Source organism: Taurulus bubalis (assembly GCF_910589615.1).
Source record: "Taurulus bubalis genome assembly, chromosome: 1".
Classification (NCBI taxonomy): Eukaryota; Metazoa; Chordata; class Actinopteri; order Perciformes; family Cottidae; genus Taurulus; species Taurulus bubalis.
In genome coordinates this window covers 27,579,131-27,604,873 of record NC_136589.1, presented here as the reverse complement: position 1 = coordinate 27,604,873, position 25,743 = coordinate 27,579,131, and the positions used below count along the sequence as shown (strand labels likewise).

Here is a 25,743-nt window from a genome sequence, read left to right as displayed (position 1 = left end):
GCATCAACAAGCCATTTTCGCCCACAGGACTGCCGCATACTGGATGTTTTTCCCTTTTCACACCATTCTTTGTAAACCCTAGAAATGGTTGTGCGTGAAAATCCCAGTAACTGAGCAGATTGTGAAATACTCAGACCGGCCCGTCTGGCACCAACAACTATGCCACGCTCAAAATTGCTTAAATCACCTTTCTTTCCCATTCTGACATTCAGTTTGGAGTTCAGGAGATTGTCTTGACCAGGACCACACCCCTAAATGCATTGAAGCAACTGCCATGTGATTGGTTGATTAGATAATTGCATTAATGAGAAATTGAACAGGTGTTCCTAATAATCCTTTAGGTGAGTGTATATACTTGGTTGTGATTGCACCACTGCATCAATGCAACAGTTCGTTAATTAGTTAAATGGCTAGTTATTTATTGTGTCATGCACATGCAAGTTCCCAGCCCACATGCACCCAAGAGACCAAAAAATAGAATAATGACAAGAAATAGAATCCAAAACTATAATTTCTGTGGTTAAATCATAGCTTCTATAAGATTACATCGCTAACAAATAACTTTGTCTTCTGTCTCAGGCTCTACAAATAAGACATGCCACAAAACATTTCTTTATAATCATCCATTCAGAAATCAGAATAACTCGTGAGAAATTGAGGACATTTGACTCAAGTCCTTAAATCCTAATCACGCTCCTTTATTTCCTATCACCACACTGTTATTACCACTAGGAGGCAGTAAAGCACAACTGCTGCGCAGACATACTGCATGGTGATGCTGACATTTATCAGAGGTTTGTTTTCATAGACAGATAAAGATACTGTCAAAAAGAAACAATAACATGACCTTAAAGCTACTTGATTGCAAAATAACCAAAACATATGATAATAAAAAGAGCTTGTGTTTTGAGATTAACCATTACACACATTATCAGAATGAGACAGCATGGAAAAGAACACCTGGTAATTAGATTTCAATTCATGCTTCCTTTCAGTGGCAGGAGAGGAAAATCGGTCGTATTGAGTCAAGATGATTCATCCTGGTAAGCTGTCTGGGGAGCAGAGCAGGAACATGGGACAGCAGCTTATCCGCTGTTTCTGTAGCTGGAGGCAATCTGATGTGCGAGTACATCCTCTGTGCACAGTCGTAGTCTGAAATGCTCCACTTGTGTGAAAGTGCTGCATGAGTTGCACTTCATTCAAGTCACAGCGAGACTATAACTGTTCCACAGAGTGGCGATTGGATTACCACCACATTTTAAATGGTTCATTAAAAGCTAATTAAGAGGTTATTTACACAAGTGTGAAAATGAAAACTGGAAAAGTTAAAGACTATTTCTGACTACTTTTCATCATTTCATTTCTTTTTTCACAAGGCAGCAGAACAAAGCATGTTGATGAAGTTTTTAGACAGCAGAGATGACAGCAAAAAAATGTTAAAAGAGAGTGTTTTATTAACAAAAGTTACAATTATGTAACTATACATGCTGCCATGCTGGTAAATTTCCATGGGAGTTGTAGTTTTGTCTGTAATTCTAGCATAATCTTTTAGTTTTTTGGTCCCAATAGCGAGTGGTGTTGTGGATGCCGATTTGTCTGATAATACAAACAGTTAAAAACTGCTCCGCAGTGCCATTGGAGGTCAAAAACTCCACAGGACACCTTTAATACATCTATCCATCTGTATAGTTATACCAAAAGCAGCTCTGCTTATGCTTAGAGGGCCGCGTGGGGCTGGATTGGGTGAGAGGCGGGGCACTGGACCGGACTTTGGAGCGCAAAGCTTGTCATGTTTATTATGTAATCATTGAGCATTATAGTAGCTGCTCAACATAAGGCAGTGAAACATGCAGCGATGTACAACATTATCATTATTATTATTTTTTCAGCTATTATCTTCTTCTCTAACATACTGAAACACGTTGGTTATTTGGCATAAAGGTTTACATGCACTAATTGCAGATTATTTGTTTGATAAAAAGTAAAACTCTAACCTACAGATGTCCTGCCTGACCAGTCTCTTCCACACTGACGGACTGTGAAGAACGACTTGTCTCCATCAGCTGGGAACCTCCACCGGTGTCTTTGTGCGTGCGTCTGTCAGCACAGGGGGAGGGTTTCAGGCATCATCACTCAGGCATCCTCTTACTGGGCTCACTGGACTAAAGCCTGGGAACCAGACCAATGGTGACCATTCTCATCAAGCAAATGGATCCAGGTATTCTGAAACAGGAATCAGAGCTCTGCTTCTCAGCTTGGTGTCCAGTATTTTTCAGAGAGAGAAAGTACTGAACTGGACTGAAATGTCCCTACTGTGCTCATTTGTTATTGCTTATTTATTCTTCACTTCAAAATTCTAAAATGAGGTCACTTTTTTCCTTTTCGAAATATGATATATGATCCAGTCACGTTTTATCGTATATTGTCACGTTTTATCGTATATTGTCATATATACAGTATAATCACGGTTAGACATTTGAATCTTTAAGCACTTTTGTTTTCACACCTTTTCATCAGATAGTTATAATGTCTCTCGTCTCTGCAGGTCGTTTTACCTTAGATCTTATCTTGAGTCAAATCTCTGATGTGTTTATTAAATATTTGTCTGAATCTCTAAATATATTGACAAAACACAATTTCACTGTTGAGATGTTGCTTGTGCAAAGAATCTGTAACATCAATAACATAACATTAAACAGCTTTGTGAATGTGACACCCAGCGCATAGCACGCTTATTATCTTAAAACTTATAAATACGTATAAGTATTCAACTTTAAAGTTTATAAAAATATACAATTTGTATAGGGTCCGTTTACTGCTGCTTAGACCGCATCATACGGCACATGCAGAAATGGCTGATTGGTTTAATACTAGGTCGACTAGATGAGACACTGTCTTGGCACAAAGTAGGTAATTTTTCCATTTTTAAACCGAAAAACAGTTTTGTTTGGACTGAATATGCTTTTTAACATGACATCGATGGTTAAGCATTAAGACAATAGTATCACGTGTATTATTAACATGATGATTTAAATATCTCAGTTCTCACATATAGTAATTTTGACACCCGTAGTGAAAGTTAGTATCTCGTATGAAACTGGAACACAGCATTGTTTCCATTTGGAAGTTGGAAGTGAATCCCAGAATGTGCACATGTGCTGCTGGATGGAGAGTATTATCTTGAAGGCGTTATGTTACGTTCCCCAGCTTTCCTGAGGTTGATAGCTTTTTCACATCCAAAAAGATGACGGTGTATTATTCACAGTCTCTTAATCACTCAGAGCTAATTTCAGATGCATGGTCTGCAGATGACCTTGACTTTCTCTCTTTGAGCGGGATGCACACACAGAGTTTAATCCGTGGTGTGGCTCTCTCAGAGTTTGAGGATTACTTTTTTCATGCTCTGTTTGAAAAGCTTTCACAGAGAAGAGTGAAAGTGAGATTTGGTGATAACCCCAATATAGGTATTGATTTGGTGAGAGGACCTGCTCCACACCTGTAACTGAGAAATGTAATCAATGTGCTGACAGCCAATCAAAGCTGTGGCGCACCAGCAGCCTGTGGTTACAGAGTGTTTGAGTGTATGCTCCTCTTTCCACCAGCAAATGTTTGTACCTCGGTGGATTCATGCTTGTTTGTGTTGGAGTAATTACAGATGGGGTATATCAAATATAGTCTGCTCGAAAAAAAAAGAGAAAAACTCAGATTGGTTTCTTTCATTTGCAAAAAAGACTGACATCTTGGAAAATGTCTATTTACTCAAGGTGTCATGTCATCTGGCAGAATGGCAGACTGCAGCTGAACTCAATTACAGCCTCCCCGTCTAGGCATGGCAAAACACAGAGGCAGCATCTGAACCACTTACCTGAGTTTGCATCATTTTTTCTGATGAGTTCAACAGTTTCTGTGCAAATATACCAAAAATCTGCCTCATAAACCATTTCTAAAACACAGCATCGGCGGCTGTAGCTCAGGGGGATGAGTGGTCGTCCAGTAACCACAAGGTAGCCGGTTTGATCCCCAGTCCCCCCATAGTTCACACGTCGAAGTGTCCCTGAGCAAGACACTGAACCCCTATCTGCTCCCTAACCAAGGATGGGTCAAATGCAGAGAAGAATTTCCCCTAGGGGATTAATATAGGATAATTTATATTTCTTTCTTTCTAAAAAAGATTAAATTGAAATATGTTTTCCGATTGGTTGTCTGGAGCCAGGCCTTGTGCTCCTTTACTTGGTGTATTATGGTGGACCTATACCATCTATTCAAACCTTTTTCTGGGATGAATTATGTCCTGTCAAAAAACTGTTTTGCTAAAAAATTTTTAGCAAGGTGTAGAAAACATTCTTTCACAAACCTCTGTTCTGCTTTTATACCATTTGAATTGACCATAGACTGTAAACATTGCAACATACACATCCTTTTTCTCCATATAGTTTATATACATATAGAGGATGACATGAAACAAGAGAGTTTAGAAAGCTTTGCAGTCTTCAGTGAATCGACTAATTTAGTTTTGTCATAACATAACATCTGTATTGACAAATGTTATTATTTACCAATCAGAATTGTAAAAGTTGTGACATAGGCTTTTAAGACCGACCATAACAGTGGGTGCACTGAGAGCAAGTATAGCCTTCTACTAATGAAGCCATTCTTTTTCCTCATAAAAGGTCAAGATATCTGCTTCCTGTGACGTTAACATGTTCTCACCATGTCGGCTCATGTTCAGTGTTGGTGCTCCGGTTTCCTCCCAAAGTCCAAAGACATGTAGGAAAGGTGGACTGGAAACTTGACCATTGTCAGCAGTGTGAAATGTTGATTGACAGACGGCTACTAGTCCTTCTGGGACGCTGAACAGGATAACCGCAACCTGAAAGCACAGTCACATCTGTTTGCTGGAATTTAATAATGGCCTTTTCACAGGTTATTCCTGAGATGCAATTGGAAAAATAGATTTATCTAATTTGGCTCACTTGTTAATATTTTGGGATTAAATTCGGAAAGGTTTCCCAATTCGAAGCCTAAATCCAACTCTTTGAGGCAATATAATAATATAATGTCACCGAGTAGTACAGTTTCTATCAGGATCCCTAAACGATGTCCAAGACGTCAATTTTGTTCACTGCAACACTTTAAGCATTCAAGTCAGCACTTGATGAAAACATATATTATGTCCCGAGTTTATCTTTCACTAAACTGTCTCCCCACCTAAATATTCTCAGATAAGAAACACGACTGACATTCTACATGCACTGAATGCCACAGTTGTATTTCTCATTTTTATCAGCATGACTGAAAGAAAAGGTACATATGTACCCAGTTTGTGCCTTAAATGTATTAGGATACTTTGGCTCCTCTAAAAGAGCATTCTTACAAAGAGCCCCGCTTTCTCACTTTGAGAACCACTGCAACAGAACATTTATGTTGGACAAAAATCACACCACAGTCAGCCTCGAACCTGCACTTACATTAAAGAATTTTCAGAAATGGATTGTTTTACCAAAGTAATATCTTCCCACAAATTCTGTACTTGTTTTCCACAGAATAGCTTGGTTTCACGAGACAATATCAACAAAGTACCACAATTTGTTCTTGTTCACCTTCCTCGTTCTCCGCAGGAAGTGATGGCATTGCTGGGCCCTTCTTGGTGAAGGCTGTGGTGTTGGTGAACAAGGTCAGGTCATCGGCAATGTGAACTCCCAGGAACTTGGTACTGCTGACTTTCGATGGCGGTGCCATTGATTCACCGTGGCTTCTTCTGAAGTCAATGACCATCTCCTTGGTCTTTCCCTCGTTTATGGAGAGGTTATTGTCCCCGCACCACAAAGCTAGATTCTCCAACTCCTCTCTATAGTGAGCTTCATCACTACGAGACTCATCTCTGACGCATCTTCAGCAAGCTTGATGACGTGGTTGAGGCTGGATCATGAGTCAGCGGGGTGAACAGAGGTGGACTGAGTGCTCAGGGGATTGGGGCTCGACGTTATGCTACCTATATCCTGATCTACTGTGTTCTTCAGGTGAGAAAGTCCAGGATACAGTTGTGTTAGTGTGTTGATGCCCAGTGTATTCAGATTCTTATTAGATGTTATGGTATGATTTGTAATAAACGCTGAGGTAAAAAACTATGAACAGCATTATAATGTGAGTATCCTTCTTTTCCAAGAGCAGGGAAGAGAATATTGTACCCTTAATGGACCGGTTGTTCTGGTCTGCAAATTGTTTGGAGTCTAAGGTTGGGTTAGGATGGATCTGATGCAGTGCATGACCAGCTTCTCAAAGCACTTCATTATCGCTAATGTCAGTGCAGTGGGGTGGTTGTCATTTAGGCATAAAACATGGGACATTTTTGGCAGAGGTACGAGGATAGCGGACTTGAGGCACTTGTGAACAGCAGCCTGGCTCAGGGAGATGTTGAAGATATCTGCTTTTAGGCCATTATGCTGTTTGAGGCTTCAAAGCGAGCATCGAAGTCATTTAGCTGGTCAGGGAATGAGGAGTCACTATCACACCCCTGTGATGAGGCTTTGTCGTCTGTAATGGTTTGGATTCCAAGCCGCAAGTGCTGCGCGTCTCTGTTTTCTAGGAAGTGACCGTTGATCTTCACGATGGACAGACATGCAATAGATAGTGTGTGTACAGAATAGACCAACAGATACAATTTCAGTAACGACAATTAGGAGGACAAAATTATACATAGAATGTAAGTATACATAAAGAATCTCTTAAATGTGGTGTCTCCAAACGTGTCCTGTTGTCTTAGATTATGTGGTGTATCTATTGATAAAAAGTTGGTTGACATTGCACTCAAGGTTTTGCTTTAATTAAAATCTCCACCACTGATCTATAAAAGTAAAGAACAGAGTAAGAGTATGGAGACCATTTGATTCTGCTGCAGTGTTGGTGTATATGTGAATCCTGCAAATATACAATACTGTACTGATGTTCTTCTTCTTCTTCTTCTTCTTCTTCTTCTTCTTCTTCTTCTTCTTCTTCTTCTTCTTCTTCTTCTTCTTCTTCTCCTTCTCCTTCTTCTTCTTCCTCTTCTTATTGAGATTATTCAGTGGGTTTTATTTCCCACTTTATGTTCATATGTATTCTATTTTCATCTTATTTTTAATTTGTATCTAATTTTATTACGTGTGTTTTATTTTCCTTTATTGTAAAGCTATTTGTGCTGCATTTCTTGTATGGAAGGTGCTATACAAAAACAGATTATTATTATTATTATTATACAAAAGAAAATGGTTTGGATACTTTTTTTCCACACACAATGATCTCTTATTTATTCAACACTTTGAATTTTTTTTTTTTAAATGTTATTCGCAGAAAAGAAAGATTTCGCGCTGAAAAATGCAGCTTGTCTTCAGACTGATCTTCAGACTTGTTTTAAAAGCCGAAGTCAGGAAATCAGCGGTGGTCACGTGACGTTGGAGGGGGCGGGGCTCTGCGTCGATGCCGGCCAGTAGCAGCGCAGCGTCAGTCCAGGTCCCAGCGAGCTCCACTGGGAGAAAAAAACCGACAGAGGAGACGAATAACGGTACACTCCAATATTTATGGGGCTGATCCCCGCGTATAACTGCACCGCATCTACGTGTCCTCTTGTGAGGCATACGTGAATACATGTGTTGGGAAACGGACGCGGTGAACGGCATTTTGGGGCGGACGAAAACAAGCGGTCCACCATTGTCTGCATAGAAATAAGAATGGCCTGGATGTGCAAGGTAAGAAGAGGTTTCTCTCTAATATACATCACAACCAGAAAAGGGAGAAGGCAGGAAAAAACGCACAAGAATCTCCTGGCGTGGTTGGCTTCAGTGTGCGTGTTAGCAGATGTGAAATGTGAGCTGGTTGTAGTGATGTTCCGTGGAGGCAATTAACCCTCCTCTGCTTTCTGTCTGGTCGCCTGTTTTTTTTTTTTTGGGGGGGGGGGGACTCTGAATTTGGGATTTAAGCTCGTGCACATGAAGAAAAGCCAGGCCCTCGTATTTGTTTAGTTGTGTGTGTGTGTGTGTGTGTGTGTGTGTGTGTGTGTGTGTGTGTGTGTGTGTGTGTGTGTGTGTGTGTGCGTGCATTTGGTTCATGTTCAAGTGTCGTTGCTCGTATACAAAAACAAGCAGGCCATGCAGCCATGCTGTGTTCACAACATGCCTCATGACGTGTTCAGGTGTTCACATTATGTGAGGAGTTTACAATCTCAGCCACAGCTGTCTTTACAGACGAAGAGAAAGTTTACAAAAGTTCCTCAGTGATTCTCACTTTCCTCTTTGTTTCATCCTTTTCAATTGACTATAGTTCAGTTAATATCATTCATTTGCAGATGTTTACAACACTGCCAGAGCTTAACGTGTAGTTGGTCATATATGAAACAAAACACACAGCAAAACACACAACTTTCACGAAATGTGAAATATGTTGTTTTTGATTAGCTATTTCAGTTGTATCAAGCAAACTGTCCAAAATCCCCAAATATTCAGTTTGCAAAGAGCCTCGCATTTGAGAAATGTAAATCACCAAATGTGTGATATTTTTGATTAAAAATGACTTACAGGTTTAATCGACAACATTTTTTTACTGACAAATTCTGCTACATTAGTTGCATTTTTCAATTTCTCAATTAGGCATTTTGTCTCTAAAATGTCAGAAAAGAGTGGAAAACAGTTTTCCCGAATCCAACGTAACCTCTTCCAATTGCTTCCTGAGTCTGACCAACAGTGCAAAACACAAAGTAATCAGTTTTTCAATCATAGATAACAACAAATTAACAGCACGTCCTTACATTTGAAAAGCTCAAACTAAGTATAATTGACTTTTTTTGCTTAAAGTAACTTAAATAAGAAATTAATTATCTAAATTGTTTCTGTCGATTGACTTGCACAGCTTGTTTTGTCCGGAAGATATTCCATTTGCAGGGATGTACAGCAGAGACAAGCAGCAAATCTTAATATTGTGAAATCTGGAACCAGAGATTTACTCACGCACACATTGTTAACACAGCTTCAATACGTTGCACAGCAAATGTTGCTTTCCATAACATTTGTGTCTGGGAAATACACACCTTTGTTATCAATGACTAACCAACCATCAAACAGTTAAGGATATTTAATAATATTCAAGAGGGCTAACGTTAGCCTGCCCTCTATATTATTGGCAATCGCCACATTTGATAACGTTATGCCTCTCTAAATCTGGACCTTTACACCGGTACTTGTTCATCAATGATCTAAGTTAGCATTTGCAATTTGTAAAGCCAACATTATCCAGTAATATCTCTTTTGAGACTTCCTACATTCATTTTTAGATAAAACAGTTAATGTTCGTAATAATCCTTGTGAAGGTGTAAAGGAAACAGTCAGAGATGTTCGGGAGTGAGAGCACATTTTTACACTCTCTCTAGCTCAATCGCTGTCATGACTTATGTGTGTGCTCGCTAATAATATAGGCTAGATGACTAGTATGAATGTAAATACCTGAGGCAAACTGAAGTCATTATAGCCTACAGTGAAGTCTTATACTAACCTAACTCCGACAAGCCATACTATTGAGTGCAACCAGTTATAATCAGAGTCATTAATAAATGTATCTGGTCATAATTGCATTCTGGTCGGCAATAATAGCTCGGACCTCCCTCGTTTGGTTATGTTTCATGATGTAGCTGTCTTCAGTTGAGCTCCATGTATCTGCTGGACAGAGCCATGATCTATTTGGAGACCAATAACAAGGAAAACCAACATGCATATTTAGATAAAAAATATCAGTCAAAATCACTCAAAGTGTGTGTCTTTTTTTTATCGTGTAAAAATATTTTTCAGTCAAAAGTGAAACAACACAAATGTAATGGTTTACAGTGGGACTTGCAATGCCCGCTCCATTCACTGAAATAGAACCGGCATCAAAGTTTGGCACCAATGCAAAATTGTAACGCTGTGTCGATGCTGTAATGACCTTTCCTTGTTGCAATGTTTGTTCATGCGGTAGCTGACAGGAAGTAAACTTCCACCAAAGCTGGACGACGATGAAAAGGTCTCATGGATTAAGTATTATTTTGATTATATGTTTATAAAAAGGGTTTAGTAAGAAAAGCTGTTGTATGTTCTGTAATGTGAGGCATTGAATTGGTACAGGAGCTGCAACTAATTATTTCCATCATTGATTAATCTGCCAATGATGGCGGTCAGTAGTTTGGTTTATGAAATGTCAAAGAAATTGTGAAAAATGGCCACCACAGGTTAAAGTAAATGTTATTTTCTGCCCGACCAACAGTCTAAAACACAGAAATATTTAGGTTAATTTCAGAACTTTTAAAGAAAAATAGCAAAACCTCATACATAAGAAGCTGGAACCGGGGAATATTGGATATCTTTCCCTGAAAAATGACTTAAAAGATTAAGCAATTATTGAAATAGTTTTAGCTTTAATGTAATTGGCACTTAAACTAAAATGTGTGGAACTATCATGATATGTCAAATCATGTACAATAAAAAAAATTCAAAGTTTCAATTTGTTCCATTTGAGCTTAAACCAACTCTTTTTATGTGTAAAATAACTGTAGCATGTCGGAATCAAACATTTGGACAGAAAAATTGGAGATAAAAAATTCACAGTGTGATTCTGATGAATCTCAGTTAACATTAATATTTAATTATAGCCCAATGTCTAATCTATTGCACAGTGACACCCAATGTAATTGTTCTCAGTGTGCTGGTGAGGCAATTGAGGTTTTAATATCTTTAAAGATGAATTCATCATCAGTGTAGTTGAAGATCATCAGCGTCATTCCTCTCCATTCAGAAGACTCCACATGTTGATTGGTCTCAGACAGTTAGACTTTATGTTTTATCTGTATTTTATTTGACCAAAATTACCAGTTTTACAAGTTAACAGAGTTTTCATTCCTTTAAAGGCACTTTGTTTGCTGTCAATCCTCCAACACCCACCGGAAGAAACAAGTCTGTCAGCAATGTGTCACTTTACAAAAGCTCTCAGGCTGTTTTTGTTATCTAAGACAGAAGATCATTTCACACTTGATTTGACACTGTAATATTATGTTATATTTCAAAAATGTTACAAGAAAATGGAACATGTAATTACATAGTCCAAATTACAGAGTGACTGAAGGAAAAGTGGACAGAAGTAAATGAGCTGTAACTTTCAATTAAATGACACCAGTTTTCTTGTTTCTTGTTACATTAGTCAGATGTTGCTTGTGGTTATTAGTCCGTAAATAAATCCTGTCAAACAAGTAGTCAGACTGAAATACTGCTGAAAAACTATAGAGAACCTGTCATCGTCTATTATTACGGGATTGAGTCTGTATCTTCAAATAATTATTTAAATCTGAAACATTGTGTTAGTTAGACCAGCCACTGGTTTAATCTTTAACAGATGGTATTTTATGCACTGATCATATGTTTGATTGTTTTTTTAGTAACTATCTGTCAAATAAATCTCGTGGACTAAAAAGTACAATATTCCCTTCTGAAATATAGTGGTGTATAAGTATAAAGTAGCATAACATGGAAACACTCAAGTAAAGTACAAACTTCAGTAAAAGTACTCGGTTACCCTTCACCACTGTGTTCAGGTGCATGAGAGGATGCGCCAACCTGTCCCAGAGTGGTTGATGAAACACAGCTGTCAGTCTGCGACTTTGCTCACGTTTACTATCGGTACGCCAGGCCTGCAGAGAGTCCTCTGCCATCAGGATTCCCTCTTTGTTATCTTGTGTTTTAATTGGAGTGAATTCATCCATGAAGAGCTGTGTTCAAGCTGGGAAAGGCTGCGGCTGTTGTCCTCCATCATGAGAGTCCAGGAGGAGCTATCCATCATGTCTCATGGAAAGATGGAGATTCTGCTGTTCCTCCTAACTAAATGTGGCAGAACAAGGCCAGCGATGCAAGCTTTTTTTTGACGGGTTCATGCGGGTACAAGTGGGTAGAAAGAACACAAAGGAGACAAATTAATGAATGCATGCACACACAAACACACAGTCGTTTGTGTGTGTCGAGAGGTGTTGTAACAGCTGCGGGGAATTCAGTGAGTGTCCCAGTTCTTAAGAGTTTCAGGGATGAATGGCAATTCTCTGAGTCCCCCTTGTCCCATGTCATTGTGTTACAGCAGACGGCAGGCAGATAAAAAGTGCCCCGCCGCAGTTTTAGAGAAAGCGCAAGGCACTGGCAGGATGTTGAATGAGGCTCAGGTTTATTTTCAAAGGGTTATCAAATCCATGCTCAGATTTCCATTTGTGCCATTCTCTCCTTTTATCTATTTTTCTTCTTGAATGCAAAGTTTGCATGAGATCTTTGATTGTTTTAAAGTTCTGGCTGTGCTGGGTCCTAAAGGAAAACCTGATTCATTTTTATTCCTACTGTTTCTACAGATCAATTACTAATAGTTTAGTCGATTCCTTCGTACAATAATGATATAGCTAACTTTTTTAAAGTTCCTTTATAGCAGAAGTTTAGTTTTACTCGTGAGATATGTGAGATATGAATCAATAAAGAGTGTAAATCCCTCCAACAGGAACTATATTTGCTTGTTGTATGTGCAAATGTAACTTCTGGACTCTACTACTAATATTTGCTGGAGGATTGGTCAACATTTTCTGACTAAAATTAAGAAATTTAAGTTTGATTTATTTCTGCACTTTGGCCGACATTTGAATTTAAGGATATTCTCAAAAAATAGTGTTAGGTTATTGCACAAACATTGTATCAGTCTGTATTTCGTTCGATAGGTTGCAAGAAATAGTTCAGGTTGGTAATGTAATAGGTAACCGGTCATTTAGATACAGTGTCTCCATTATGTAGTTTGTCCACTAGAGAGCGGGGAAGATTAAAATGTCTCTCTGTAAAATGCTCAGTATGCATCTTGTTGACATTTCTTAAAATACACACAAACAAACCTAACATCCATATTTGCTTAAAAAAATGCAGCATCAGTTAGGTCATAGTTTGTGATTTGAGCTTGTGATTTGATTGGCTCTTGCAGTCTGATTATTCTCCGTCACCACCACTGAGCAACCCGTGAATGAAAGGGGTCCCTCACCTAAATCCACTATGTCAGCAGAGACCCCCTCTCTGCTGACATAGTAGATTTCAGATTGTACAGCCCCTTGAGGAAAATGTGTGATATTGAGCTCTATATATTTAATTAAATGGGTTTGACTTGACTTCCAAGACAGCTCATGCTAGCTAGACCCTCTGAGGGCGCACACTGAGTGTGAGAGAGCTGCCAATGACTCAGCGTGAAGCTAATGTTGTGAACCATATGGTTTAGACTGTATTAACAAGCAATTGAGCCAGAAAAAAAACGTTTAAGTCAACCTTTGAGATTTAGAGACAACAGCCATTTCTGACTACTGCACTCTCAACAAAAGCGTTGGCAAAATGGCTGCAATGCCTCCATTGCTGGCTGCTGTGTTGGTGTTTTAAAACACCAATACAAGTTATTTAGATAATTTACAAGAAGCTACATGCAGTTTGTTGACATCGCATCTTAAAATACAGTGCGATAGTAGCTAATATAAGCCTGTTAACTTAAGTGGTGTTGCTACAGGGTTAGCAGCGGGGTTAACGTGAACACGTTCAAGTCTCAACGGAAGGCCACTAATATGTCAGAAAAAACATTTCATACAGTTTAAAAAAAAATAAAATATGTCCAAAATATGGAGAATAATTTATACTTTAAAGTTTGACTTTGTTAAGTTTGACTCCTGACTGAATGACCTCAAATAAAGTCTTTGTCTTCGCCATTGCCATTTATTCTCTACAACCCCTTTTGAGCTGACAGGGTACCATTTAAGCGTGTGGCTTCTTTATCATGGAAATGTAACCTACATCTGTTGTGCACACACACACACACACACACACACACACACACACACACACACACACACACACACACACACACACACACACACACAGCTAAAGACGAAGAAGAAGCTAGCGAGGTTTAGCTCATTCACAGTGGTAACCAAGGGGGATAACCTCGCTCCAGATATGGCGTAAACCCAGCAGCCGTGGTCGTAGGAAGTGGGCCAGCAGATCATTCGCTCATACCGCTCTTACCAACATCTGGCAAGACTTAAGGCTTTGCTTGATCTCCCTCTGTGTCGTTGGCCATGTTGGTCAGGTAATCCTGGGTTGTTTAATCACGTGTCACTGTCGGTTTGAGCAGCGCTGGTCATTTTCTTTCTGTTCCCAAAATACAAAGAAAAGACGGCAAGAGTTTAATGAAAGAGGCGATAAGGCAGCCTACAAATTAAGTTCCACCCTGTAATGGCAGTCCCGGTCAGCAGCATCAAATTACATAGCACTCTCTCAGAACCTCAAGGCTATAACCTCTATTATTACTGTACATGCATTCACAAATGCTCTCTCTGAAGCTGTAATGTCAAAGTTGAAGTTTTATTCTTTAATTACCCTTAAGCGAGAAGACAGAGCAAACATTCATGAAGAAAAATAATTAAGTGAAGTTCTTAATCTTTCATTGTTCTCCCAGACATCAGGAGAAAACACATTGTAATCATTATCGTAGAACATTGCGTTTTCATTTCAAAAGATTGCTCGGCCCCTCATTCACAAGAGCACAGTTCCAGCAATACTACTACTTTCATAGCTCTGAAACAATATATATGTTTCATATCAGCAGTGCATTGTTTTCCGATTTCAAAAATCATCTCAAGCTCCTACAATCTTCTTCTTACCATCATTTTGTGGTTTTAGGAGGGATCATTTTCCGATGATCAGCTGGCCACAGTGTTTGTTTTTAACCACACCTGTCTGATGCATGGTGCACCACACACGCATACACAAACGCACGCACGCACGCACGCACGCGTTCCCGCAGACATCAAGTTCGTCAGGGATTAAAGGGTCACACACTGTTTTCCGATTAAGACTTTAACACTTCGCTCTTCAATCAGCCACAAACTCCCACTCATAGTTAAAGACGAGTAAGTGCCATCAGTACAAGCTGTGAGTCAGAGAGAGTGCGGCCAAGACGGCAGGTTGGTGGTGGTCAGATGGCATCATCCATCCTCGACGGTTCCTGAAAGAGCTGTGGATTTTGGGGTTTGAACATGATCCAGCAGGTGATTTGCCAATTTACTGCTGCGTGGAAATGACAAATAGCGGATGGACTTCACATTGTGTGTGTACAGTTTGAAGGAATGACCGGTGGTTGCCTGAACCTGTGAGAGATGTGTCATAGTGTGAACAAGCTGTTACAGAGATATGTGTGTCTTGTTTGCCATACGGCAGGATGGGGAATTGAAATGTTCGGAAGGTGGCATGAGAAAAGAAAACTCGCATTGGGACGAAATAAAACCTGTTAGGGCTGCAAAAACAATTATTCCTGAATAATCCAACAGTTTTCTTTCTTGATGAACTGATTAATTGTTTGGTATTTTAAACATGTAATTTCCCTCAGTGCAAAGGGACTTCTTCAAATGCCATATGTCCAAAACCCATTTTCAGTTTAAAACGGTATAAAACAACCTGGAATGTGGCTTGTTTTTGCAATGACAAATAAATAACCAATTTTCTAAAATAATCGAAAAGTTAGTACTATTACTACTTTACTATATTATTAATCGGTCGATTATTTCCCTTATTAATCAAATTAACATTTATTTTTACAATCAACACTTAAAATGATTATGATAATAAAAATGTATAAAAAATATTGAAAAGGTCCCAGAGGTCTGACCCCAAATATATTCAATGAGCAACAATAAGACAGACAAGTTCAGGAGCTGGAACCAGTAATTGCTTTAAATTGAGTTACTGTGAGAAACTTTGAACTGGTTATGAAACAGTCTTAATAATTTAATACGGAAGCTTCTATATATGACCGAGATAAGTAAACGAGACCATCAGCGAGAAGATTGGCTATTTCTATAAAGTTATTCTAAATGCTTGTTATTGATTCCACAGGATCTGATTCCACCCGAAATAAGATGAAATCATGCAGGTTCACCAGAAACTCCTTGAGGTCAGACTCCAGCGGCCCAGACAGACACAGAGCCAGCTTCGCTGCAGCCTTTGACCCCTAATCTGAGCTCCAGCGGGACGTGGCGAGCTCAGACTGGCAGCAACGATTCAACACTCCATTTTTTAATCTAAAAGAATATTTAAATTAAAATGCTAACTTTTATTTCACAATCATTTTAATTGTGTGTTTCTATGCAAATAACAGCATTAGATGGCGGTTTACAATGACTGTGGGACAGTGGAAAATAAATCTGCAAGTTATAATTAATTAATTGTTTTTCAAACAAACGTGACTAGCTTTTCTACGTCTTATTTCATAATAAACTGAATATTTTGGCTTTTTAACTATTGATTGGACAAAAAAAGCTAAATATTCTAGATATCATCTTTGGCTATAGTGAATTGTAATGCACATTTTTCACTGCTTTCTATCATAGACCAAAGGATTAGTCGAGAAAATGATAATAAAAATAATCTTTAGTTGCAGCTCAAATCTAAATAACTGTAACTAACTGTAACTTATTTCTCAGTTAATCAACTTAATAGCAGTAGTCCTGTTTGTGTCAGAATTGTTACTGTTAACAAGACAAACTGCAATATTTTAGTCAAATTTCCCTTTCTTGGTACACAGTTTTTCCCCTGGTGGACTTTTCAGTGAAGTTGATCACACATTTCTGGGCAATCATATCAACCTTTCAGAAGCATTTTTTTTTCTGAACATGAAGTAGTTACAGAGTCAGTCCCAGCCAGTTGGACTCATATGAGCGTGTTGCACCATTGCTGAATTGCATTTGGCAAGTCCCCCCGCCGCACATTGTGCTGCTGGCAAGGCCTAACTGCCTATTGGCACCGGGTCGAGCCAAAGCCCCCGAGGAGAGCGACCAGCGGAGGCCGTGTTTGATAAGGAGTAATGCTCTCGATGGACTCTGATGTGGCTTAGAAGTGCCGTCCAAATGACCAACGAAGTCCGATTGAGTCAAAACGGGCAGCGGGCGCCAGACTGAGTAGGAAGATTGTGGTTTAAGTATTTGCCTTGCTGAGGTGTCCACAAGCAAAACAAAGAACCCTGTTAATCATCCAGTGGTGCTTGTTAAGTATGTGCCCATGACCTGCTTGGGAGGGCAAGTAAAATCCTTCCTTGAGGTATCAATTTAGTATCATAGTTTTATGAAATCCTCATAAATTAGTTGGTGCCCCCCAAAATTCAAGATTCCAAACCTGTCTAGCTCAGTTTGATTGGCGTGGGACCTCGTCAGAAGTGCAGAGCACCCTAGAACTCAGAGCCACGCTGCTGTAATCTCGTGTGTATCTTCTCAACAGCTTTTTTTTCCAGACAGTGAGGTGGCAAGATCAGGCTTGGCTGTTACTCTGAGTAACGGCTGATTTTGTGCAGCTCGCCTTGAGCTTTCTGCGCTCCGCCCCTGAACCGAGCCTCTGAGCGAGCAGAAAATCCCTGTAATTGCATTAGTGTTGTCCAACTGTGCCACTGTGGTCCCTCCAGACCAGCTTTTTTAGCTTGATTTATTGCTTTGACGTGTTTATATTCATCCTCTTGCTGACATCAGATATCCCCGATGAGTATCCTGGCTTTGATTCTCGACCCTGACTTTCTCTCTCATAGAGGTGTCAGTGTCGTGCTCAATGGGAGCCAGGTCTGGTCATAGGCTCCTTCCTGAGGGCTCTCGACCAAGCCAGCCAATAAAAGTGCCACTGTTATTATCCCCAATGGAAGTCCGGCGGTGCTTTGGGCGCCAGCACCGGGAGGCTGATTGCCTCCGTGAACTGAAGAGGTTGACAGACACAAATAGAGCCCGGCAGTTAAGTGAGAGCATTAAATAAAGTACAAGTCAATTTCTTTCATGAAATATAATCCCCCGTCTGCTTTTATGCTCGCCGATGCCATGGAACTTTCTGTTGTGGTGGTTGTTATGAGAAAAGGAAATGGGCGGTTCAACATTTCACAGCGTACTTTGGATAATGTCGCTTCTGCTCACTTAAGTAAGTATTAAAAAAAACATTGGCTTATTTTTGTTTTATATTTGGGATTAGGGGATGCAGAGGGATCCTCCCCTGGCACATTTCTTTATAAACAAGATCTGTTTGTCTATTTTAATGCTTTTTGTAGGCACTAATTTCCACTTATTGCATTTTTTTTCACTGTGAATTACACACACATACACACACACACACACACACACACACACACACACACACACACACACACACACACACACACACACACACACACACACCTATGTTTTGCTCACACAGTGCAGCAGCCCCACTGAGGCTTTGACAGAATAGACTCTGCAAACTGTATTGTTGTTTTCCAGAATGAGCCACATGTGAATGTGCCACACGGCGGAGCTGTTTGGTGGCCTTCAATTCACCTGGCTGGTTGGTTTATTGTGTGCAACAGCTGCTCCACTTACATTTCACAATGCTGTTGTTCAAGCGCTCAGAGAACCTTAACAATCCAAAGAGGATTAATGGAAAACAAAAAGCTGCACTGGGAAACCATTTCAATGTTTTTGTGTTGAGAAATCTCTGCTGCTTTGAACAAAGAGGATTCAGTTGAGATTTTAATCCCTCTATAAAAACTCCATGAATTTCGGAGTTGGACTTAATATATCTTAAAAACAACAAATTCTCTATCCAAGCCAACATATCCTATTTGTTCAGCGGCTCAGGAAGATAAGAGCAAATTTCTCCCCATCTGTCTTTTCGCATATTGGCACTGACTGCATGTAACATATCTTGTTGTTGTACTGGGAATTCCCGTGAGTCAGTCATTAGTCCAGTGTTGGGTGTAGTAACTAACAATTATTTTCATTCACAGTTAATAATCGTCTTAAGTAGCCCTTCTATCGTCTAGTTCAGTGGTTCTGGTATGTGTACCCTGGGGGTACGTGAAGGCCCTCCAGGGGTACGTGAGATAAAACAAAAAGATATATTTAAAATTAGCATAAATTAAAAATCCTTTGAAAATAGCTATTTAATAAATATATATAAAACAAATAAGTGTAAATTCATAAACTGAATTGTATATATTATATATTAAATCAGACACTGATGGCACAGCGATGTGTATTACATCTTTTTTTTCAAGCAAAAATGCTTTGCGCTGGTTAGGGGGTACTTGGCAGAATCTTTTTTTCGACAGGTGTACATCACTGAAAAAAGGTTGAGAACCATTAGTCTAGTTAATTAAAAATAAAGAAAGGTTAAACAATTACAGTCTCAACCCCAAAGATATTAAATATGCCATCATCAAATCTGAGAATCTTCACATTGAAATAGCTGAAACCAGAAAAAAGTTTGGCATTTTTGCTTGAAAGATGATGCCGATTTCATCAGTTATCTCTGTTTTTGAGACTGAACACTTCAGTTATGTGTGTATATCGACAGATTCTTGGTTATTGCAGATATATTGGCATGGGTGTATACATCTGCTGATAAGTAATACAACTAATAATTGCAGTACAGAAATGGCAAACTAGGTTTGTGGCAATTTAAAAGCAATGTCTTCATTACATAGTTTTCCCACCAGAGATCACTGAAAAGTTGATTTTTATAAAACATCCCTCTCAGTATCAGCCAATATTGGTGTCATCAGTATGGACCTATTGCATATATTGCGAATATTAATCCGTCTCCTCCACGTCCTTCAACTGAAAGGAAAGCTTGACTATCCCTGAAGGCCTCTGTTGATTTAACTTTTAGAATAATTTCTTTACCCATGAAATGTCAGAAATACCAATCTCAGTCATCTGGGCCGAGCACCATCATCTTTTATGACTGAGCCACCTGAAAATTCAGTGATTGCTGCGTTCTGTCTCCAGCATCCTTGATGAGAAGTTTCCTTGTCGGACACATTTCTTTAACAAATAACACCTTTAGGAAAATCTCTGCAGAGGCCGGATGTCTGTTCACTCGAGAGAAGAAGAAAATACGTGACGCTGTTTGTTCCCCATGTCCTCTAGATGATGTACTGCATCTGTCTGTCGGTCTAATCCAAACAAATGTTGGTGTAGTTTGCACTGGTGCTTTATATACTCAAATTCTCTGTGTGTGCCATCACTACCAATGAGATGGGGCTCTATTATGGAGTTATGGAGGGACACCATTGAGTTTCAGGGGAAATATCAGTTGCTAAATGTCAGTAATCCCGCGCTGGCATTTGGCAAATTGAAATGGATTTTCTCTGGTCAATGTTTTTCTCAACAACCACATCTCCTCCCCTGCCTTCGCCCTTCAAACACAAATAATGTGGCATCTGACTGCAGATGTGGTGTCTGCAGTCAGGTTGTGGTGGGCGCTGAGCGGCAGACTCATCACTCCACAGCAGCTTCGTCCTTGGCCGGCAGCGCGGCCTCCTTCGCCCGTTGGCCATCTGTGAATTTAAGAGCCGGCTACTTAAAAGCTCCGATATTACAGCAGGATAAAGCTGAAATGGCTCTTGTCACAAGTGGGCAGCAGAAGTCATTTTTTTTGTGAATGACTGAATGGCGCAAAACATTCTGGCTCAAAGTTCTCTCTAAATATAACCCTCGACAATAGAAGTTATAAATATTGTAGAAGAGAGAACAGGATTTTTTTCAGAATCACATTAAGTCTCAATTTGCCCACAAAAGACAAGAGAGTGAAGCAGCTGGATGATGATACTTGATGACTGATACATGAAGCTACGTTATTATCGTCATAGTCGGGCTGTCCCCAACCATGGAGCACATCAGCGGTCGGGTTGACAGCGGCTCAGCCTCCGGGGACAGCGGGCCGTATTTCTTTGGTCCCGGTTCAGCCAGCAGATATCCAGGTCAAGACTTCCTTTTCCTCTCTGCTCATTGTTTACAGTCCAATTAGCAACTTGACGAACTGTAGAACTAGACTGTTTCCACGAGTAGTCAGAGGACGAACTGAACACAAAAAAATATTGGGAAAAACTGACATTTAGAAAACGGTTACAATCACACATTGCAGTAGTGCAAACAAGTTAAGGGTGCTGATGTTCTGTACAAAGTCAAACAAGACATATTAAATACACTTTTTACTTGGTCACAAACCAACTCTTGTATAATCTTGTCTGCTCAGATTAAACAGTCGTTTTGTCTATAAAGCTTATAAAGTGGTTGACAAATGATTGATATACAATTGTGACGTCATTCAAACTCAGACATTTAGTTTACTATTGATGGTGATGATGAATGACATAAAGCTGCAAAACATCACCATGCAGAAGCTGTAACGAGCAAATGTTTTGGCATTTTATCCATTAATACATTATTTATATTGATGACTGCACTGTTTAACAAATGCAACAAAGACACACATCCAGGGAGGAGCAGTGGTGTTGGACAGGGACGTGAATCTCTCCACACAGCAGAGAGTCTTTATTGCAGCAGGATAACTCAGTCAGACATTAAATCTTAATATGCCTTGTTTCTGACAGGTAGACTCTTTCTGCTCACAGAGACATGCAGCTTCTCAAAGAGCACATTTTTCTTCTTCACTTTGACAAACGCCCCACTTCCTCCAGTGAGCGAGCAGCAGCCGGAGTGGTGAAGCGTAGAGCTTCATATGGCGGTTTGTTTTTCCCTCGTCCCAAAAGTTCTCTCGATCCAGAACGGGAAATAAATATAGTAGAGTGTTTAATCCTTTATACTTGTGGGGATTATGCTCCATTTGATATCAGATATGCATTAGTCAAATGGGTTTTGACTGCTTTCCAGTCTCTCACACACACACACACACACACACACACACACACACACACACACATACACACACACACACACACACACACACATACACACACACACACACACACACACACACACACACACACACACACACACACACACACACACACACATACACTATCTCTAGTTTTTGCAGTATTGATGTTTGGATTTTTCCTCCTTATTGTTGCCCCCCGCAGAGTCTGAGCCACATAAAAGCAAACTGATTCTTTTTTTGGGAGCAGATTAAGATTCTCTGTGATGTTCGGTACTATAATGAAGCAATATAATTCCAACAGAGCAGATTAATGTTCATTTGACCTGGATTGAAGGATTTTCTTTTCATATGTCACCGCTGATAAGGGTGATATTTAACAGAAGCAGCACGCACTGAGGGCCGCAGCATCAGGACCATTTGTTATTGTGCTTTTCAGCTGGAGAAAACATTTGAAAAGCTTCTGAAATTCAACGCATGGTTTGAGATTAAGTGGTTCTCAACCAAAAGAGGTGTTTAGTTAGCATTTCCACTTCAGATATATTTACTCTCTAAACTTCTCCGATATTTTCATTTAAATAATCGTTCAGGGTTCACAGCATCACAGCATCAAAGACAAATCAGGTTGGCTGGTGGACTGTAAAATCATCTACTAAGGTATAATTAATTTAAAACACTTCAATATTGATATATAATGTGATCTAGTAGACTTTCTGCCTACACTAACGTCTGGTATCGAGGGAACCAGAAATCCCACTCCACTCAAATGACGGTGTGCAAAGTTTGTACCTGTTGCCCAAAGTACTGGCTAAATACTGGCTAACAGTACCTTTTTACATTTCACTTTTTCTCTTCCATTGTTATACTGTGAGATCAAACGAATAAAGTGTGGTGTAACAAACTGACACGAGTTAGTGGCAGAATAATCTGAGCAAACGATACTCTACTTTCTATGATGGTTTCATAGATAAGTTATAGCCCAAAACTGCATTTCTTTCACAGTGAGGAACATATGAGTGTGGCTGTCACACCTTTCAGTCTTTGCATGTGACTTATCTGATGTTGTTGGGAACACTTGATGAATAATCTTGCTGCTGGTATGTGTCTAAATGAACCCGCTGCAACCAAATAAAAGGAAGGGAATGTCTCTCAAGTGCAGAGCAATAGTCAGGAGAGGCTTAAGGAGTGAGGCGACGCCTCACATGATGGCTGTGTGAGGTGACTGCCCCCTCTGCTGGGCTCTGCAGGGACCAGCAGGCTGCAAACCTCCCAGATACGCTCATTCATTCATGCGACTGTTCCCACCTCTGAATGGATGCAGCGTGTGTAGAGACAGCATTATTCCTTTTTCTTTGCATTAGTTCACCTCTACTTCAGTTCATTAAGGTGGTGTAGTGCAACATGTATTACCATTAAGTACTTGTACTTAAGTATAGTTTAGATTAAGCATTTATATTTTATGGCAAGGGAATTTCAGAGGGAAATATTGCATTTTTTACTCGTCCACATTGATCTGATGTGAAGTTACGATTTATTTAGAATATTTTACAGATTTCTTTTTCTACAAAACATATGATGAGCTTGCTTGTTCCAAGATGCAGACACATTTATTTTAAACAAGTTGGTCTGAATCAAACACATGTTGAATAAGGTTTTTCGGACAATTATTGACTGAAATGCAGATTAAACAGCCCAACACTTTATAGTGGATAAAACCAGTTTTTATTCGTATAGTCATGAACCTCATATAAATGCAATAACATCTACAAATTGTATTAATTCTCTTGCACAGACCCTGCAGCAGTCAGAGCTCCGGTCTGTTAAATTTGGAGGGGAACTTGTGCGTGACCGTGTTACCAGCAGCAAAGCGCCGACCTCCGCCTCCGGGAAAATAATAGTTTGTTATCTCGTACTTGGATGACTTTTGAAGTGAGACCTTGGCTGGGAATATGACAGGAATTAAGTAATTTGTCTGGACCCCCACTCTCAATCTCAAGAGTGGTTCTTCATTTGTGCTCCTGTCTCATTCCCCAGGAGAACAACAGGAAGGCTTTAAAAAGAGAGTAGCAGGAAGAGTGAGAGAAAGTCTGTAAATATTTTCTCAAACGCCTTAATTGAAATTGAATTTTAACTGCTCACTGGACCGTGGAGGCAAGAACCAGGTGCCAGGGACGTAGCGTTTTTGCATTGCAAATGTAATTTTCTTTTTTTCTCTCCCCTTATTGCCCAGGAGGCACTCGAAAATTGCTACCAGATATGTTTTTTCATGAGCCATTTTCTTCAGGTTGAGCCTCTCATTATTCCAATACCCATTGCGATTAGTTTTTTGGATTGAGCTACAGTGTGATCCTGTTGTTTACGGAGCTAGAGCGTCAGTCTTTATGGGAAATTGTATTCTCTTCATGCCCAGATAGAGCCTGATGGAGGGGAAATTTTGATTGCACAATATGTATGGGAAAATAAACAGCTGATGTGCTCTCATTCATCACACTATTGGATGGGGCACTTCGTGTTTAGTTTTTTATAATTTTCAAATGTATTGCCTATTCGGTGAATGCTAAGTAGGGGAATGCTGCAATGATTTATATAGAAATTGATGTTTAGATATTTGTTTTCCTCTGTACATAACAAACACTGAGCAGTCACATCATCATACTGAAAATGTTCTTGCCAGGAATTATTCAGATACTTAAATAAAACGTACAAATAAAGAACACAATACAAGTTAAAGTCCTGCATTGAAAATGTTACTTCGACCACTATATTGGATATTTCTATAGTGACAATGTGAAAACAATGTTAAAGGAGTCACTCATAGTGATGAACCTGCAAAGAATGATCACAGGCGAATGCTGTCATGGTTTGGGTTTTTCTAGTCCTTGTCTCGTGTGCCCCTGCACTTCCTGGCCCTGTGATTGTCAGTTCTGTCCCTGATTGTGTCATGCTGTGTCCAATCACCTGCACCTTCCCCTGTTTGTCTCCTGTCCCATTGTCAGATTGTACTGTGTGTATGCCTGTTTGAGTCCAGTCTGTTCAGCTGCCTGTTTTTGAGCTGGTCTGTTTTTTGAGAAATAAATTTACTTTGCACCGTTGCTGGCATGGGTTCTCACTGAAGCCTCCACCTGACAGAAGCTCTGCTAAAGGAGCTTCATAGTGAGTTGCAGCTCACTGTCTCGCTTGTCCACAGCTTTACCTTTTTGATTCTCTCGCCCAGCATTGTTTTTCCGTCGAAGCACGCAGCAGTTTGCAGAGAGAAAGTTCTGATAAACCTACTGTAAACGACTTGCCCAGCACCAAACAACAGACAGGAAACAGTTTGCAAGTAGCTGGTGAACATCATTTAGCATCTAAAGATACAGATATTTCCCTCAGGAGTTGGTGGAGAACAAAAACAGAGCTTTATGAAAGTGAATATTGGACTGATGAATGCTAATGTTGCTCCGTAACTGAAACTTTGGTAAGTGCAGTAGTTATATTCTACTACCTGCTATCTCAATTTTTGCCCAAGGTATGCTTCAATTAGGAGGTCGCCAGCAATAGCTTTCTGGCATCTATTTGTAACCTAGTCACACAGGCTCACTGCCAGAGAGAGACCGGTGGAAGATTATAGCTCTTTCGTGTCCTGGGTCTCAATGATCGCACTCACTCTTTCTGAGAACGGAGATCAATAACTCTTCAGAGTGTGTTTTAGCACCTTTTAAAAAATAACCCCCTCAAAGCTTTCGGTGGGGGAGTGTTAAATGAAACATCCCCGGGCAACAACCAGAAGAGGTTCTGCAGTTAATGACCATCATTGTCTGATTTGATGGTCGCAAACAAGGCCGTTGCAGCCACATATGAAGTCATATTCCCCAAGCAAAATGTTTTAACATTGACCGAAAGCTCTAATGTTGAAACTTCATCGTCGCTCTACTGCCTCACTGCTCGTGTTAAGAATCCCCATTTTGGCTCGCGCTCCCCAGCTCCCCTACTGTTCGCCTTCCTCAATGTCAAGCCTGTCAGCTTCTCTGTCAAA

General features: G+C 39.8%; 1 protein-coding gene across 1 annotated transcript in view; it reads left to right on the top strand.

Moving 5' to 3' along the window:
* Positions 1–7,623: 7,623 nt before the first annotated feature.
* Positions 7,624–25,743, top strand: part of st6galnac3 (ST6 (alpha-N-acetyl-neuraminyl-2,3-beta-galactosyl-1,3)-N-acetylgalactosaminide alpha-2,6-sialyltransferase 3) — a gene marked incomplete at both ends in the record, with an annotated part of 62,779 nt that continues 44,659 nt past the window's right edge. The window contains 2 exon segments of the mRNA XM_079232624.1: positions 7,624–7,666; positions 7,669–7,724. Coding sequence (XP_079088750.1) covers positions 7,624–7,666; positions 7,669–7,724 — 99 coding nt within the window.